The 17616-nt window shown below is 43.8% G+C and overlaps 1 protein-coding gene across 7 annotated transcripts; it reads left to right on the top strand.

Annotated features, from left to right (window-relative positions):
- Positions 1-202: 202 nt before the first annotated feature.
- Ubr1 (Ubr1 ubiquitin ligase) lies at positions 203-17296 on the top strand. Of its 7 annotated transcripts, none has more exons than XM_070276567.1 (11): positions 203-347; positions 1722-2169; positions 8659-8676; positions 8959-9165; positions 9336-9670; positions 9735-10064; positions 10134-11980; positions 12567-12675; positions 12736-12864; positions 12923-14369; positions 14450-17296. In XM_070276567.1, the coding sequence occupies exons 2-11, from the start codon at positions 1995-1997 to the stop codon at positions 15586-15588; spliced, it is 5736 nt and encodes a 1911-aa protein (XP_070132668.1). In that variant the 5' UTR covers positions 203-347; positions 1722-1994; the 3' UTR covers positions 15589-17296. The 7 variants fall into 7 exon arrangements, with proteins under 7 accessions (XP_070132668.1, XP_070132670.1, XP_070132669.1 ...); XM_070276569.1 differs by having other exon boundaries at positions 222-347; positions 1727-2169; XM_070276568.1 differs by having other exon boundaries at positions 228-347; positions 1525-2169.
- Positions 17297-17616: the final 320 nt, after the last annotated feature.

Here is a 17616-nt window from a genome sequence, read left to right on the forward strand (position 1 = left end):
ATTTAATTTTATAAATTTGGCTTCAAAATATGACTCTCCCATAAAGTCTTATTAAGAAAATTTAATAGATACTGCTCACGACATGTTGGGTATCGCGTGAGTATAAGACGTCTGTTTAACATGTGACAGACCAGAAAATACCAGCAAACAATACCGATTAATCGATGAACGATATTTCGCGAAAAATTAGTACGATTAATATAAATAAATGTTTTCGACATCCCTACTTAAAAATAATTTTTTTGAAATGCAGACAGTCGACGCGGCGTCTGCACGTTTGAGCAAATAAGAAAAGAAAAAGAAGAAAGCAAAAAACCGAACGCAAACATCCAGTTGTTGAAGTGCAAGTACGCATATAGTGAATAGCGAATAAATAGCCCCAAGAAATAGCACGAAAGAAAAGGAAACGAAATTTATAGAAAAACGAACGCAACGAACGTCGTGAGTGTGCGTGTTGCTCAATCCTCTTTCGTCAGCTGCCCGACGTGCCAGTGTGTGTGTGAGGAAAACTTGTCTTCGAAAAAAAGCGAAAGAGATTTGATTTTTTTTTTGCTGTGCCAGAAGATACAACAAAACAATAGATTACTAATAAATGCGATTATTATAAAATTCAAACTAAATATAGTGGAGTGCTTTTATCTTGGTATTAGTGTGTCTCTGTGGAAGTGTGTGTGTGTGTAGTGTCAAATGTTTTTTTTTTTTTTTTTCTTTTCATTTTACTGAGACATGCGCGATCTCCTTCGCTCGCCCTCATCTCCGTCCTGCTCCCACCCATGATAAATAGCTCGCGTGCGTTTTGTTTTTGTTTTGCTGCCAAAACTAAAAAGACAAAAACAACGACATTTTCAAGATATATACACGGGGCGAGAGTAAAATTTTCATTTTGGCCAAGCAACAGTTGCAACGGTAAACTGCGCCTTGCACAAATTTTCCCCAAAAAGAAAACGCATTGCGCAGAAATCGCAACGCAACGAGACGGCAACGGCACGGAAACAGCAAAAGCATCGCAAACGCAACGCACGACGACGTCAAAGAAGAAGACGAAGAAAACGACAAAACGAATCACATTGGCTTTGACTGTCACTTTTTTTTTCCAACGGGCTTCCAACGGGAGCGGGGAACTTCAGTAGTAAACAGAAATTATTAGGAGTAAGACTTTTGTAGAAAAGTGTGTGTGTGTTGGAAGTAGTAGTTGCTAAAAAACACTTTTTTATATAAAAAAATAAAATTAAAAAAAAAAAGAAATCAAATTTATAGCAACGACAAGAAACACAACAACAACTATATAACATCGTGGAGACAGAGATAGTGCAGTGCAGTGGGAAAGGGAAAGAACAGCAAGAGACACGAGCACGAGACACAGGAATCAAGAGAGCGAGCGAGCGAAAGAGCTCCCCTAATCCCCCTCTTCCTCTAAAAAAAAAACACAAAATTTCAAGAAGAAACTTTAGTTATTTGTGAAAATTACCAAATTTTGTTTACTCCCTCTAGTTATTTGTTTTTTTGTGTTTTCTTATTTGGTAGCAAAGTTTTTGTAGCGAAACGTAAGAGAAGAGAGCCCAACGGTGCACACACACGCTTGAAAAAAAAAAGAAAATTCATAAATCTCGCGCTCGATTCTGATGCAGTAGCAAAAAAAAAAGCAGCAATAAAATATAATTATAATATAAAAAAAAAAACAAAGAAAATAGTTTAATAACAAAAACTACCGTAACAATCAGAACAGCTGCAACAGCGGAACAAGGACACAAAGCAGAGCCACCCACGCGCCAGCAGAGCCCCAAGAGAGCGAACCAGCAGCGAGAGAGTGAGAGAGAGAGAGAGTGGTATAATCGCAGCACCAAAGGCACAAAAATCAAAGAGGAGAGGCGAAAAAACACACACAAGTATCCCCCATCCCTTTCCTCCAGTGGCGCTAACAGAAGGGAGCTAGCAAGGAGCAGAAGAAGAAGCACCTGAGCAGAGGCGAGAAGGAGCAACTGCAGCGCAGCGCAATGGATCGCTACGACATGGAGGACGTCGTGGTGGCACCTCCCGCCGAATGCAATTCGCCGCTCAAGGAGTGGCGCCTCAAGTTCCAGGCCGGCACCCTCGCACGCAGCGACATTGTCGAGTTCTTCAAGAAGGATTCGCCCAAGTACTTCGACTACTCGAACGAAATGGAAACAGGTGAGCTGAGCTTGCACTTCCTTACTGATTTCCCTTAAATGTCATTCCAATTAGGCAACTCTCAGATTTATTTTGTTTGTGTGTGTGTCTGTGTGTGTGAGAGCAAGTATCAAATACGCGTGTGTCTGATAGAAAGGGAGAGACAGAGAATGAAAAGGGAATGTAATCAGAAAATCATATGAGACCTTATTTGTTAGTCTTGTGGGTATATTCTTTATACATGTTTCCAAAAAAAAACTATAATTTCTCATTAAAATACCTACAATGTACAAGTTCAAAAGCTATGCAAGTTCCAACATGTTTACAAAAGCAAGCAGTTTGCATCAGGAGTCTGAAGCAAGCAGTGCTATTTTCGGCGGAAGTGCGATTCTTAGAAAGTCATTGCTGGGTCTGTTGGCAACGTCATATGGGAGTCAGATAGCACTGCAAGAGAGCGATAATAATTCAATATTGATTGGCTTGGCAACGGCACTTGAATCCAGCCATCAAAATCGAAAGCGGAGACCTACTTGAACAGATATGGCTTATTCTTGTAGTTCCCCAGTTTCTTCTACTGGAAGCTGATGTCAAAGCAGTTCTTATCGATATCGATATTTGTTCTCTAACTTATCGATTAGATAAGTCATTTATAAGAGTAATGGTCTCTAAATAAATATAATATAACTATTAATATTAGTTCAGAATGTTGGTAGGTGGGGGGTGTGCGGGAGAAATGTGGGAGAATCCCATTATAAAATCTCGCTCTTGAATTATCATTATTGCTGTGTGTTGTTTGTTCTGCGTTCTGAGTTCTGGGTTCTGCTTTCTGCTTTTGTTTATTGCCATTGAACAATTGCATACATTTCATACATGGCAATACATATGCAATGCCTATTTTCGCGTATTTATATTACGTTTCATTCCCCACCCCACCCAACACCCCCCTTCCATTTTCTATCGCTTGATGTTTTCGCACGCTTCCGTGAGCTCTCGTATCGGCCAGGCCATGGTGCGCCATGATTTTCCTTTCAATTGGCTCTCCAAGTTTGACGCTGCCGGTGATACAAAAGCTACAGCTTTTGGGTAACTACTGCTACTGCCCACCTCAAGCTCACCTGAACACCTCGACTTGTGCTACCTGTCTCACCTTTTCTGTATCTGTGTGTATGCAACTGGCAAAGCCCGGCCTAGCAACACACACAGACACTGCACTCTCCCAGATATGAACAGAAATAAATTATATAAACAAACTGAAATAAAAACTAAAAAAATAAAAAAAAAACAAAAAGTAAAACTCGTTTGCACCACATTCCGTTAGAACGGAGTCGCATTTTCGCCCCAAAAGCCCCAGGGAGACACCGAATCATTTATCGCCTTGAGGCAAGCAAATTGGATGGAACTAGGAACTACTACATAGTTTGCATCATTCCCAATTTAGAGTCGGGTTACTGTTTATAACATATTGATTTAATATCAGCACGGGTATCCGCCAGGGAATCCTACGTAATACACGCTGGTAAACAGCAACCAGTAGCAAATGTCTTTGTGACACACAATCGTTGTTTAATCGAAAACGTATCGAAAATGTAATCAGAATTGAATATTTGTAATCATCGTTTTGTTACTGATGTCTGGGATATTATTTTTCATATATTTGAGAACTCTAAGGGGGGGGTTATTTATTCTTATATGCTATAAAGGCAAAAGGGAATATCAATTTTATCGATAATATATCGATGTTTCTAAATAATAGTTTTCTTATCATATATTTAATGTTTTTTTTTAACTGATATGTAGAAAATGATGTTTCATTTAATGAAATAAATCTTCTTCAACAAATATTAGTAACTTTAGCGATAAATGTTGGAAGACTACTAGTTACTTTATCGATAATATATCGAAATTCTCATCATATATTTGTCCAAAATTTTGAAAAGCTTCTATAATTTTCTTTAAAAACTATGCCCCTTCTTTGCTAGGTATTTTTAATACAAAAATGTTTTATTTTTTTATAATTTTAACTCTATATACCATATCTTTCCGGCACGTTTTCGGAATATTATCTACCTTTTGTAGCTTCTGGATTTTAATCTGATTTACCTTATCAGTTGCAACCAGGTGGAAGTCGCGTATTATAGAGTACTTATACTTTTACTTGTACCTATACTACTTATACTACCACACTGGTGTTCTGTGTAATATTTTCAATATTAGTAATATAATATTTGAAATAATTAGTCAAGAAAAAGATATTTTAATAGAATTTATAGAATTAGAACTTATTATTAAAATAAATTGAATAATTTTTCAAGGGAATTTGGGTATTATTCTGAAGAAAGTACTTCCCTTTGAATAGATTCTGTAACACTGCATAAATATTTTCCATATATAAAAAAAATTAAAAATAGCATTTGCTGATATTTGCAGTCTGTCTAATTGGTCGTAGACAAGCGTGCTAAAAACACGCCGTTTAAAAATGACGAAAGACAGCGACGCGGTGGAAGATGAGCCTGAGGCAAGATGACATAAAAAAACGCCAAAGACTTTGACTGATAACGCCGAGATAAACACAACAAGAAAGTGTTTATATATATTCCTGTGTATATATATTATAAACACGCTTGTATTCGGATGCAGTTTATTCAACTTGCTTTTATCTGGTCCAGTTGCCTTGCTGCTTTGGCAATTCCACTCCTCTGACGTGTTTTTTGTGGCATTTGTTTTTATAAACTCGGATAATTTTTATTTATGAGCGAAATATATTTTTAATATAGAGTTTTCTTGGTAAAAAAATTAATTTATTATTTTTCAAGAAAGATTCATACAAAGGATGTATTAAATAATTATTTATTTTAAGGGAAAAAGGTTGATAGATTTTTTTAATACGGAATTTCCGAGTTATGAGTAATTATATTAATTATACTATTTAAAGAAATATCCGATATCCGATAAATCCTGTTGATATATTAGTCTTAAAAGTGACTATCGTGAATAATATTTTAGATCATTTTATGAAGAAATTCAACAATTTTTATGATTCCAAAATATTAGTTGGAATACTTACATTTATCGAAGTTATCGGTTTTTTCATAAATAAGTTCTACAAAATAATAACTTTTAAATATTTAATACAATTTCCTTGTGGTGATTTTAGTTTCTCTTTGTTTTTATTATAAATCACTGTCTTTTTTATATTTATATTTAAGAGCAATGATTTACATTGAATGTCTATTTTTCCATCATAATTAATAATTTTTCTTTCTTTAAAAATTCTGTAAAATTAAAAGAACTTTTTCGAAGAAAGAACAAAGCTTTCAAGGTGCTTTGCAACTCATATTATTTTTTAATTTCACTTATTTGTTTTATAGAAATATATTCGAAGAGTGTATTTAAACCTTTCAACCATCGAATATTTAGCATTTGTATCTGTATCTGTTTTGTTTGTTTTCGCTTTCATTTCGTTTCGTTTCTTTGTGAGCCGATATTCACGAAAAATAACATTTACAGCTGAGACATGACACAATTACCCCACACACCCACACTCGTGCATCGGCATCGTCATCGGCCACCGATTTGCAATTTATTTCGCGCCGTGTATTTATCATGATTTATATAAGGTCGATCGCCCACCTACCCCTACCTCTGCCCCTGCCAACTGATTTCCTTTGTAATGATCTCTCTCCCGTTTTTGTTCTTGTTATGTATATAGATATATATTATATATAATTATATATCTCGTATATATCTTTTTTATTTGGGACGCTGTTAAATTTCCGACAGCCTGGTTTTTGTTATTTTTGTGTCAAGATGTGCAATAAATTCGCCACCTACAGTGGCTCGTGTAAAAGTCGCAACAGCTCGTCAAATGGCTTATTCATCGCGTAATTATACGGATATTGGAATGAGTTATTAAACATTTAAATTATGGCTGCTTATTATGATTTATAATTTTTAATTTAAAAGTCATTAAGGGGGGAAGCATTTGAGGTATTGGTTTTTTTTTTTTTTTTTAATAATTTCAATTAATTAAAGAATTGATTTTCATTTTTATTAATTATTTATTTGCCTTTGTTTATGTCTTTATGTTCCACACTGTACGAATGCATTCTTCTGAATGAAATGTCTTTGCTCTTTCTTTTACGGGGAGACACCTCTGTTCTTCTGTTCTCACTGAAGAGTTCACTTCTTGTTTAGTGATTTTCAGTTACATTTTTTTTTTTTTATTTTTTTTTTTATATATATTTTGTTTTTGTTTTTGTGTGTGTCATCTTTTCCAGGCGGGCACCTTCTTTGTTCCAGTTTATTACGCCTTAGCTTACACTTGGCTCTCAACTATATATTTTTGCATTTTTCACCTATAGACATTAAAATAGAGGTTATTTTTAAGAAATATTTTTATTTTTTGAGGTTTTAAGAGGGTTTATTGTCTTATTTTTTTTGCATTTAAAGATAATATTCCATACCTTAAAAAGTAAATGAAAGTATGAGGTACTATAGAGTGAAAAATATACATAGATTATTTGAAGGAAATTCGTGTATATTTTTTATAGGTTTCAAGAGACCAGAACATTTTTTTCATAAAATTTTGTACGCTTAAAAAATAGCAAGAAATATGCTACTACAGTCTTCAAAATAAAAAAATAATAATATATATTTTTAAAGCTTTTAAGAGGGTATAATGTATTATTTTTTAAGGTTTTTTAGACCTTAAAATAAAAGAGCTTATATATGGTATACATATTTTCAAAGTGTTATAATCTTATTGTTATTAAAATTTTCATACAATTTTCTAGACCTTAAAAAAAGACCAGAAAGTACAGCCCATATGGTAATACAGGTACTATCTATAATTTTTACTTTGGATAGTTGCTTCCTCTTGAATAAATATATAAAAATATCTATATATATATATATATATATAAATATATATATAAATATAACTGATAGCCCTGGCCAGCTACGTCAGATGCATTGATAATAAATTTGATAATATTTCGTGCTTTTAAAGGAAATTTATTCAACTCTTGCCTCTTCGTAATAATTCTCCCCATCATCATCATAGAGAGGGGGGAGTTCATCATAGAGAGAGATCAGAGCGACCTTGAACCGAGTACATATTTGTTGTAAATCTTTTTTTTTTTCTTTCCTGCTGTTTGCATTTACATTGCATTTCAGTTTAAATCTTAATTTTAATTTGATTTTTATTTTGATTTTGAATTCGAAACTCGTTTGGTTGCGAAGGTTTTCTCTTTTTCTCTTTTGTGGTTTTGCCCAAAACCACACAATAATATTATAATGGCTATAGCAGAGTATAGAGTGTGACGATCATGATCACGATCGTGATGATCGCCATGTGGTCTGACCTGTTCTAAGCTTTTAGATAATGTTTTAGGAGTGTGGATTGCATTACTCACGCGACTGAGTGACTTAATCGGCCCAGCAGCCATTATAAAGTCATTAAAGTGCGTTCAAAGAGAGTCTACGATTTCATCAAAACCATAAAAGACATTGGCCTGGCGGCTTACTGGCCCACATGGCGTATGGGTTATTTTTTAAAGGGGTGCAGTAACCTACAAAGGTTTGAAAATGGATGACAGTTATCCTTGTTCAGAGTCATCAGTGTCATAGAAAGTCTATTTGTATAAATTGCAAATATTATTAATATTTTTTATTAAAAATAAATGCAAATCACTAATGAATAGACATAATTCTATAGTATTTATTAGTCATAGGAGTTAAATTGCAAGTCTTTTAAACAGTGCACTAGGAAGAAGTCTATTAAATGGGTTTAAGTTGACTGACGTTTTTTAATTATCATAAATGATGGATGGTTCCTGATATAATACCTATAGGGCAGTCTGTGAGCATAACAGTGTTGACTAACAAAAGTGTTAACCCTTAGGCTGTGTCTAGGGCTTAATTTAGCCCTCTTAATAAAAAGACACAATGGCCTAAATAATATATAAATAAATAACAATCGATGATAACTAACAAATATATAAAAAATTATATATTTTATAAATATTGGTAGGTAGTATTAGCTGCAAAAACTGTAGTATAATCTATGGTGTATTAAAGGCTTTGTTTCTGGAATTTTATTCATTTAATTTAATGTTTATATTTAATTTAGGTTAAATATATTTTAAAATTTGTTTGGAAAATCACTTACCGCTTTACAACACTGAATATTAACAAAATATCTACGACGTTAGACAAACCTTTATACTTTATCAAACCTTATTATAACTATACTTTATACCAGAGGTCGGCACCCCAATACATTGATATTATTTTACCGCATTAGTGTTAGTAACGTATAGCAGAAAGTAGGCTTTGAGCATGACGTTTCACACATTTATACTGTGTGTGTGTGGCAGAGCTCGGGCAGAGAAATTTCCTATGCCCCCGAGATAGGGCCGTGCCGACCTCTGCTTTATACTAATTTAGTTAATTACTAATACTAATACTTAATTTACCAATACTAATTTATATCTTTCTCTTTTATTTCAGATACAAATGCCCTTACTCGTGAGTAGATAATGTGACTATAAGGATCTTGGATTAATTTTCTTAATCAAGCTAGCACGGTTTCTTATATTTATTAATATATTAATTTAAATATTAATTTATAATTTAATTTGTTATTAATTTTGCAAGAAATTAATCCCCAACTAGAGCACAACTAACTTGAATGCCTCCATTAACTATAACCATCCTTCTCCTTTACTAATCACTCCCTGCTCTTGCATCCTGCCTGGTACCTCACTGCACCCCTTTCATATATCCTTCATCATCCTTGTCATACTGCTGGGTGTCGAGCTGTCACCTGCCTGGCGTGCTGCGGCGAGCACATGGTCACCGACTCTAGTTCGGATGACGACAGCTCCATGGACTCGGACCTGGTGCCCTTCGACGAGATCATCCGTTCGAACACCAAGAGCATGAACCTCGTGCAGGAGATCAAGCGCCTGCAGGAGGGAAAGCGCGGTCTGATCCGCGGCTCCAGTAAGTCCGGAGGTCAGCGCCATCACGCCAACTCTCCACCTCTCTACACCTCTTCACACCCATCCACACCCATTTACACCAATCCATTTATTGCAACCCACCAGTACAGTAGACTGGAACTAACATTAGATTCCTTCTGTTTATATTTTGAAACTAAACTAACTATTTGTTGATCTGTACAGTCAAGTGCATGTTTAAGGAGTCACTGGCCCAGGAGGAGATGATCGACGTCCTGGTCGAGTTCATACTGGGCGACAATCCCGCGACAGCGCTGGAGAAACTCCGCCTGGAGGGCAACACCGCCACCGTTTGTGGCAAGGTCTTCAAGAACGGTGAGCCCACGTACAGCTGCCGGGAGTGCGGCGTCGATCCCACCTGCGTGCTCTGCGTCAACTGCTTCAAGCGATCGGCGCACCGCTTCCACAAGTACAAGATGTCCACCTCCGGCGGCGGTGGATGCTGCGACTGCGGCGACGACGAGGCCTGGAAAAAGGATCACTACTGTCAGTTGCATCTGGTATGTAATCCCAAGCCATCTGTCATGCGCTTTCCACTCAAAAGTAACCCTCTTTATCCCTCAGGCGAATCGCAAAGACCCGCTGGAGAGCAAGATCATCACGGATGCCGTGCTGGAGCGTGCCGAGATCTGCTTTGGGGCCATACTGGCCTTCTGTGTCAACTATCTGGAGATCGAGCCGAACGCCAGTCTGCAGTGCCTGGACGCCGGCGCCGAGGGGCAGTTGGATGGGCCACAGTATTGCACGGTTCTGTACAACGACGAGTCGCACACCTTCGACCAGGTCATCCAGACCCTCACCAAGATCGCCAAGTGCCGTCACAAGGACGCCATGGAGATTGTGGCGGCCATAGATCGCGAGGGGCGGGCGGTGGTCAAGTGCGATACCTTTAAGGTGAGGACTTTGCGGACATTTCAAAACTGATGTCACGGTCGCCACTTTTTCTTCCATCCTCCATTCCAGATATGCAACGATCTGAAAACAGCCATTGAGAACCAAATGATGCCGCACTCTGGACTGGTGACCACTCCGCGCAACTACCAGTCGCTGCGCACCTCTGTGCTGCACATCGGGGCGGTGGCCTGCCAGCAGTTCGCCCTACAGCTGCTGGGCTGGTTCCAGGAGTTCCTCGTCCGCCACTGCCTCTTCCGGAAGACGTTCGCCAGCCTGGTGCAGCGCCGTCAGGAGGAATTCTGCATCCGCCACATACTCGAGTACGACGTGAAGCTGTGGAAGACGGCCCGCACCTGCTGGCACCGCCTCCTCATCTCCGGCATGCTGATGGAGTACGAGAACAAGGTGGTGCTGGCCCAGGAGTTCTCGCGCCGCTACGCCACCATCGTGGAGGACTTCATCGGCGACGATCACGACCACGCGTTCTCGATTGTCTCGCTCAGCGTGCAACTGTTCACGGTGCCGAGCATAGCCCATCACCTGATCGCCCAGGAGGGCATCTTCGACAAGCTGCTGCACACGTTCTACCACGTGGCCATCGAGAAGTTCATCCAGAACCGGACGCTGCACTTCAGCAAGAACATCGCCAGCCTGACGTTCTTCAAGCGGGCCAACTACATACTGTACGACCTGCGCTACCTGCTCAGCCTGAAGCCGGAGGTGCTGAGCAACGACCTGCGCAGCGGCTTCCTCGAGGGCTGTCGCGCCCTCCTCCGCGTCCTCAACGTGATGCAGGGCATGGAGTCGATCACCCGCCAGACCGGCCAGCACATGGACTACGAGCCGGAGTGGGAGTGCGCCTTCAACCTGCACATCAAGCTGGCCACCACCATCTCCCAGGTGATCGAGTGGGCGGCCAGCGACGCCAAGCTGCTGCGCAAGCTCTACAAGATGACCCTGCGGGCGCTGATGAACAACACCTTCATCGTCGAGGGCCAGAAGTCCGAGGCTAAGAGCGTGGCCGGCCATGTCGCCAACTGCCTGGTGTACGATGTCTCCTCCAGTTCCGTTTCCATACACCTGCCCTTGTCGCGCTTCTACGCCGGCATCTACCTGCACCTGGGCGACCACGACATGACCTACGACGGCCTGCAGGCGGAGACGGAGGCGCTGCAGCGCAAGTTCACGCCCAGGGAGATCATCGAACCGGTGCTGTGCACCCACGCCATGATCGCCCAGGTGGCTGCCGGTATGTGGCGCCGCAACGGCTACTCCCTGCTGCATCAACTCTATTTCTATCGGAACGTACGGTGTCGGGTGGAGATGCTGGACAGGGACATCTGCTGCCTGCAGATCGGTGCCTCCCTCATGGAGAGCAACGAGTTCCTCATCCATCTGCTGAACAAGTTCAACCTGATCGCCTGGGCCCAGCCCAACTACGAGAAGAAGCTGGCCGAGTCCAGTGTGGACGACGAGATGATGCGCCAGCTGTCGATGATCGACGAGTTCCTCGAGCTGCTGATCGTCATCATTGGCGAGCGGTGGATGCCGGGCGTCTCAATGGTCACCGAGGAGGAGCGCCTCATGAAGGAGATCATCCAGCTGCTGTGCATCAAGTCCTACTCCCACTCGGAGCTGAGTCGCGCCCTGCCCGACGGCAACGGCGGCAACGGCGACACCATCTTCGAGGATGTCATCAACTCGGTGGCGGTCTTCAAGAAGCCAGTCGGAGCCGACGGCAAGGGTGTCTACGAGCTGAAGGAGCGCCTCTACGAGGAGTTCAACGTCTACTTCTATCACTACACCAAGGAGGACAAGTCCAAGGCCGAGGAGCTGCAGCGGGAGCGTTGCAAGGCCAAGAAGCAGCTCGTCTGCTGCCCTCCGCCCAAGCTGCCCCAACTGACGCCTGCCTTCAAGTGAGTTTCCTTCTCATGGGGGGCTCCTGGTGGATTCTCCACCATCCTGCATCCAGATCCTGAGTCACAATATTCAAAGACTATATATGGCCCACAGGGATGTCTATATCTTCCCCAATTCTAATCCGATTCTCAAGCGGAGTACCTTAATCGATTTGTGGATCGATTCTCCACAATTCTCCATCGAAATCCTGAGACAAAATATTTTTTCGATTTTTTGTCCATTTTTCCTGATGAGATCCCTTGAAAATCGGGTTTATCCCTATAGGGCCCACAGGGATGTCTATATCTTCCCCAATTCTCATCCGATCCTCAAGCGGATTACCTTAATCGATTTGTGGATCGATTCTCCACAATTCTCCAACAAAATCCTGAGACAAAATATTTTTTCGATTTTTTGTCCATTTTTCCTGATGAGATCCCTTGAAAATCGCGTTTATCCCTATAGGGCCCACAGGGATGTCTATATCTTCCCCAATTCTCATCCGATTCTCAAGCGGAGTACCTTAATCGATTTGTGGATCGATTCTCCACCATTCTGCATCTGTCTACATGGCCGACATACTCATCCTCTTCTCTCTTCCAGGTCCATGGCCAACATCCTGCAGTGCAACGTGTTCCTCAACATCTGTACCCTGACGATGGACCGTGCCCTCGAAGAGAATCGCACCTTCACCGAATCCCACTTGCAAAAGGTGAGTCTCCAAAGGAAGATCCCATTCCAGTCCAAAGCCCATCATGTCTTTTCCTTGCAGATCTTGCATCTCTTGGGCTTTGCCATCCAGGAGGAGCTGAGCGAGCACTATCCCTTCCTCAGCTTCTACGAACGCTCCCAGCAGTACGGAATCCTCAAGAAACTGGACGAGCTGGCACGCTGCCCCACGGTAAGCTTTCCCCTAGACTCTCCTGTCTTCCGGGCCTAATGGCGAATCTCATTCTCAGTTGGGAGCCCATCATGACTTCATACTGTGGACAATCAAGCGGTACAAGGAGCTGCAGGCCAAGCAGACGCCCAGCTGCTCCGGAGCCGGTCCGTCCGGGTCCCAGCAGACCCTGGCCAGCGACGAGCCGCAGAGCTCCGAGGAGCAGCTGCGCCGCGAGAAGGAGGACCGCGCCCGTCTGGCGGCCGAGCGTCGGGCCAAGGTGATGGCCCAGATCCAGAACGCCCAGAAATCGTTCATGAACAGCAACGCCGAGATGTTCGCCGATTCGGGATCCGGCACCATGGAGTGGGAGGACATCCCCGCCGCCGAGGAGGAGCAGGGCGCCGTGGCCCTCAAGCCGAACGTTGTTTCCTGTCTGGGGCCGGAGCGGCGCACCTACCAGCACACCGAGCCCGACTTCAAGTGCATCCTGTGCTTCGAAACCTGTGCCATCAGTCGTCCGGGGCCGCCGCTGGTGAGCTCCGCCTTCATTCAGACCTCGCGGGTGATCCTCACCGCCCCGAACCAGCACCAGGGCCGCTGCGCCCTCCACGTCAGCTGCTGCGGCCACGTGATGCACTACAGCTGCTGGCAGGAGTACTACAGCAACGAGGAGACGAAGGAGCAGCGGCGTCCGCACCGCAACCGCATCGCCCTGAACGCCGCCCACAACGTGGAGTTCCACTGTCCCTACTGCCGGACCCTCAGCAACACGGTCCTGCCGGTCAGCGAGGCCCTCCCGGCCTTCACCCAGTCCGCGGCCAACGCCAGTGGCCAGCAGGAGGGCGGCTACCTGCCGCTGGACAGCTTCATCGAGATCATGCGCACCCTGGCCGCCGAGCTGGGCAACTACGGCTTGGACGACCTCAAGCAGCGCACCAGCATGGCCAACATCCTGCGCAAAGCGAATCTCGGCGGCGCCGACAGGGCCCAGTTCGAGCGCAGCGTCCAGCTGGTCCAGGATCCGCCGCGGCTGCACCACCACTGGTTCGACGTGATGGGCGGCTTCTACAAGGCCATGGGCAACGCCATGACCAGCCAGCTGCAGCCCCAGAAGGAGCTCCCCGGCGCCGCCACCCCGCCGGGCATCGACGAGGCCGAATCGGCCGCCCAGCTGTGGGACACCTGCAGCTACACCCTGCAGGCCCTCGAGATCTATCTGTTCGCCAACCAGAAGCCGCTCAAGGCCGAGTTGCCGATGCGCCACCAGTGTTGTGCCACCAACTTGGTGCGCGCCTGCTCTCTCTCCTCGGCCGCCAGCAGCTTGATGGACCAGAGCCCGGAACTGGGCAATACCAGCCTGGTACCGGCCATCGCCCCCATGGTGAAGCCACATCCGGAGCTGGCCTCGAAGCTGCTCGACACGATCTTCTGCCAGAAGGGAGCCAGTGTCCTGGAGTGGGACTGCTTCCGTATGCTGGTCCAGTTCCAGTTCGGAGTCCTTCACCTGATGGGATGCGAGAACGGTGAGTATGCTGTGCATGAAGCATTATCCTTGAGAAGGATCCAGGATGGCTGGATTAACTCCTAACTTCTTATATGATAGAACCAACTATTCCTCCCGTTCCAGTATTCACCAGCCACTTTCCGGCGTCCGATGTCCACGCCATCATACCCAGCGGCAACATGTTCGACTACTACATTCTGCAGACCATGTTCCTGGCCAACGTGACCAAGGCGGTGATCTGTTTCGACGCAGACGTCGAGCAGGCCAAGAGAATGGTGGACGAGGAGCTGGAACTGCTGCCGTACGTGGAGCAGCTGCCGGCCAAGATCCAGGAGAACATGGTGGCCTTCTATCGGCGCTACAACATGGCGGCGAGGAAGAAGCAGCTGGCCAAGCAGCGCAAAATGGACCAGGACAACGAGGAGCAGGAGCACCAGCCAACGGCAGTGATACCCTGCGACTTCTACACCCTGGCCCTGATGCTGGGCTACGTGCAGCGGCAGATGGGCTCCTTCCTGCGGTGCGCCTGTCTCTTCTATCGCTGCCTGACCGACATCGACTTCCCGGACACGTTCCCGACGGACCAGCCGGACCGCTTCGACCTGATGTGCACGTACTTGGGCCTGGACCCCAATCTGGGCGTCTACTTTGACATGGAGACGGTGTACGCCACCATGATGCACTCGTTCGCCTCGCACCGGGACATACTGCGCCAGCTGGACAGCGGCAGGCAGACCATCGAGGTGGTGCCCTGCCTGCGCCCCCTGCCGCGCCTGAAGACCCTCTTCGACGACTACTCCGACCTGATCAACAGCGTGTCGGACATCTTCTGTCCGAACAACGAGCGCGAGGAGATGAAGACGCCGACCATGTGTCTGATCTGCGGCGCCATCCTGTGCGGCCAGTCGTACTGCTGCCAGCCGGAGCTGGGCAAGATGTCGGTGGGCGCGTGCACCCACCACGCTCACGACTGCGGCGCCGAGGTGGGCATCTTCCTGCGCATCCGCGACTGCCAGGTGGTGTATCTGGGCCGGGGCAAGGGATGCTTCGTGCAGCCGCCCTACCTGGACGAGTACGGCGAGACGGACCAGGGCCTGAGGCGGGGCAATCCGCTGCGGCTGTGCCAGGCGGCGTACGGCCGGATATTTATGCAGTGGCTGGGCCATGGGCTGCACGAGGAGATCGCGCGGCTGAACGACAACACCAATGTGGCGGTGACGCAGTGGCATCACATGTAGTCACAGGGCTGGAGCGCTGTGGAGCAACTGAACGGTGAATGGACGAGTGTACGAGGATGGAGAAGAGAACTGGACGACGAGGAGGAGGGCAGTCAATGTGATTATTACATACTAACGTTAGGAGAGAGCCTATTTATACGTCTAAGCATTTTACTACTTATCCGTTTAAAAAGAAAAAATCATCCACAATCGAATTTCCGCTCCAGAGATGCGCCCCCACCCATCCCCATCCCCATTCCCATCCTCCATCCGAGCACCCAGCACCCAAGCCACGTCCCCGAGCAAGCACCTGTCCGGCAGCCAAAAAGCGATGTATAATTATCTTGCGTTTTCTTATTATTAATTGATTAAAACTTACTTATTATTATGGTAATTTTTTTTTTATGTGAGCTAACATTAGAGAACTTGTTGATAGTTTGAGCGGCCAGCGTGCCCTCCTCTAGTTATATATATTAAATATATACACATACTATAATACCTATGCTATATATACGATATGACGACGACTAGGCAGAAGACAGGGACAAGGAAGCTGACCCCAGAGCTGAGGTCGGATCAGGGTTCGTAATGTGAAACATTTGTAAATAACATGCAGACCTTGAGAGCTACACACTGTACTATATAGTATAGGCCTTGGTGGTTATTTTCTTTGCATACTCGACTCTGAGTTAGGACTCGACCTTAGCCCCTTCAAGACCTTACTTTAGATACAGTGTGGGTGTGTGTTGACCTTTAGTTTCTTACAAAACAAAAAAAACCTAAAAGTAAAAGCTAAAAGTATATATTTAGAAGTAATATCTTTTGTTAAGAGTGTGTTATCTTACGAACCCTGAATCCTGAGTTCAAATTTTGAGGAAAAGAGTCCCGTTTGCTGCTCTCTCTTTCTGTACCACTATCGCTATCTCTCTCTATGTAATGTATATAGAATTCTTTGAGTCCCCCGATGACGATGACGGTTATAAGGCCCTTTGAAGGGTATTTTTTCGAAGTTTGTTGATTTGTATATTTAGTTAGTGTATAAAAAAAGAAGGAAACTAAAAAACAAAAAACAATTTATGAAAAATGTAAGAAGAAATAATGGGAAACCGATGCAGATACTTGTGTATGTATTTTTATTATCGGTCCAAAATTTGTTAGCGCCAAGAGAAGGTAGAGAAGGATATAAGGATATTTGTAGTCTGCACCCAACCCCCAGCATCCAGTATCCAGTATCCAACCCCCCTGCCGCCGCCTACGACTACGACGAAGATGGAGAAATGGATGGAGAATGATAAGGACAAGGAGACAAGGAGACGGAGTACGAGAACTAGATGGAGGGTAGCACCACTAAACTTAGTCAAAAAAAAAAACATAAAGGATAACAAAAAAACAAAACATCAAATGTGGAACTCATGTTTACTTGATCAATATACTTAACACCCACATACATACATATATACGCATATATATATACATATATACGACTATATGTACACATAATTACGGGCGTATATACATATACTATAGATAACATACACGCATATTTCTTTTTATGTAATTGTACAACAACAACAAAGCGACTATGTATGTGAAGTTGAAATGCAAAAGCTAAGCGACAGCAACAAAAAATACCATTTTCTCGAACAGGACACGCAAAACAGCAAACAAAAAAATGGAAAAAAAAAACGAAAATAAAATGCAAAGTTTGCAAACATTTTAGTGATATCAAGACACCTGTGTTTTATTGTCTGGTTGGGATGGGGGAGGGGAGGGAAAGGGCGCCGGGGCACGCGGAATCCTGGAGGAAGGATTTCCACAAGGATGCGGTGGGACGTCACTATTTCAATTGTTTTTTTCTCTGATAATTTCTTTAATTTTTATAAACTTACCTCAATTTTCCGAATTTTTGCGATTTTCCGAAGGTTTTTATGAGTTTTTCCAAATTTTTCCTCGTTTTTTTTCAGATTTTTCTTAAAGTTTTCCTGAATTTTTCAAATTTTTTAAATAATTTTCCGGAATTTCCCCGATTTTTCCGAGTATTTACCAAAT

This window comes from Drosophila bipectinata, chromosome XR (genome assembly GCF_030179905.1).
Source record: "Drosophila bipectinata strain 14024-0381.07 chromosome XR, DbipHiC1v2, whole genome shotgun sequence".
In the NCBI taxonomy this organism is placed as follows: Eukaryota; Metazoa; Arthropoda; class Insecta; order Diptera; family Drosophilidae; genus Drosophila; species Drosophila bipectinata.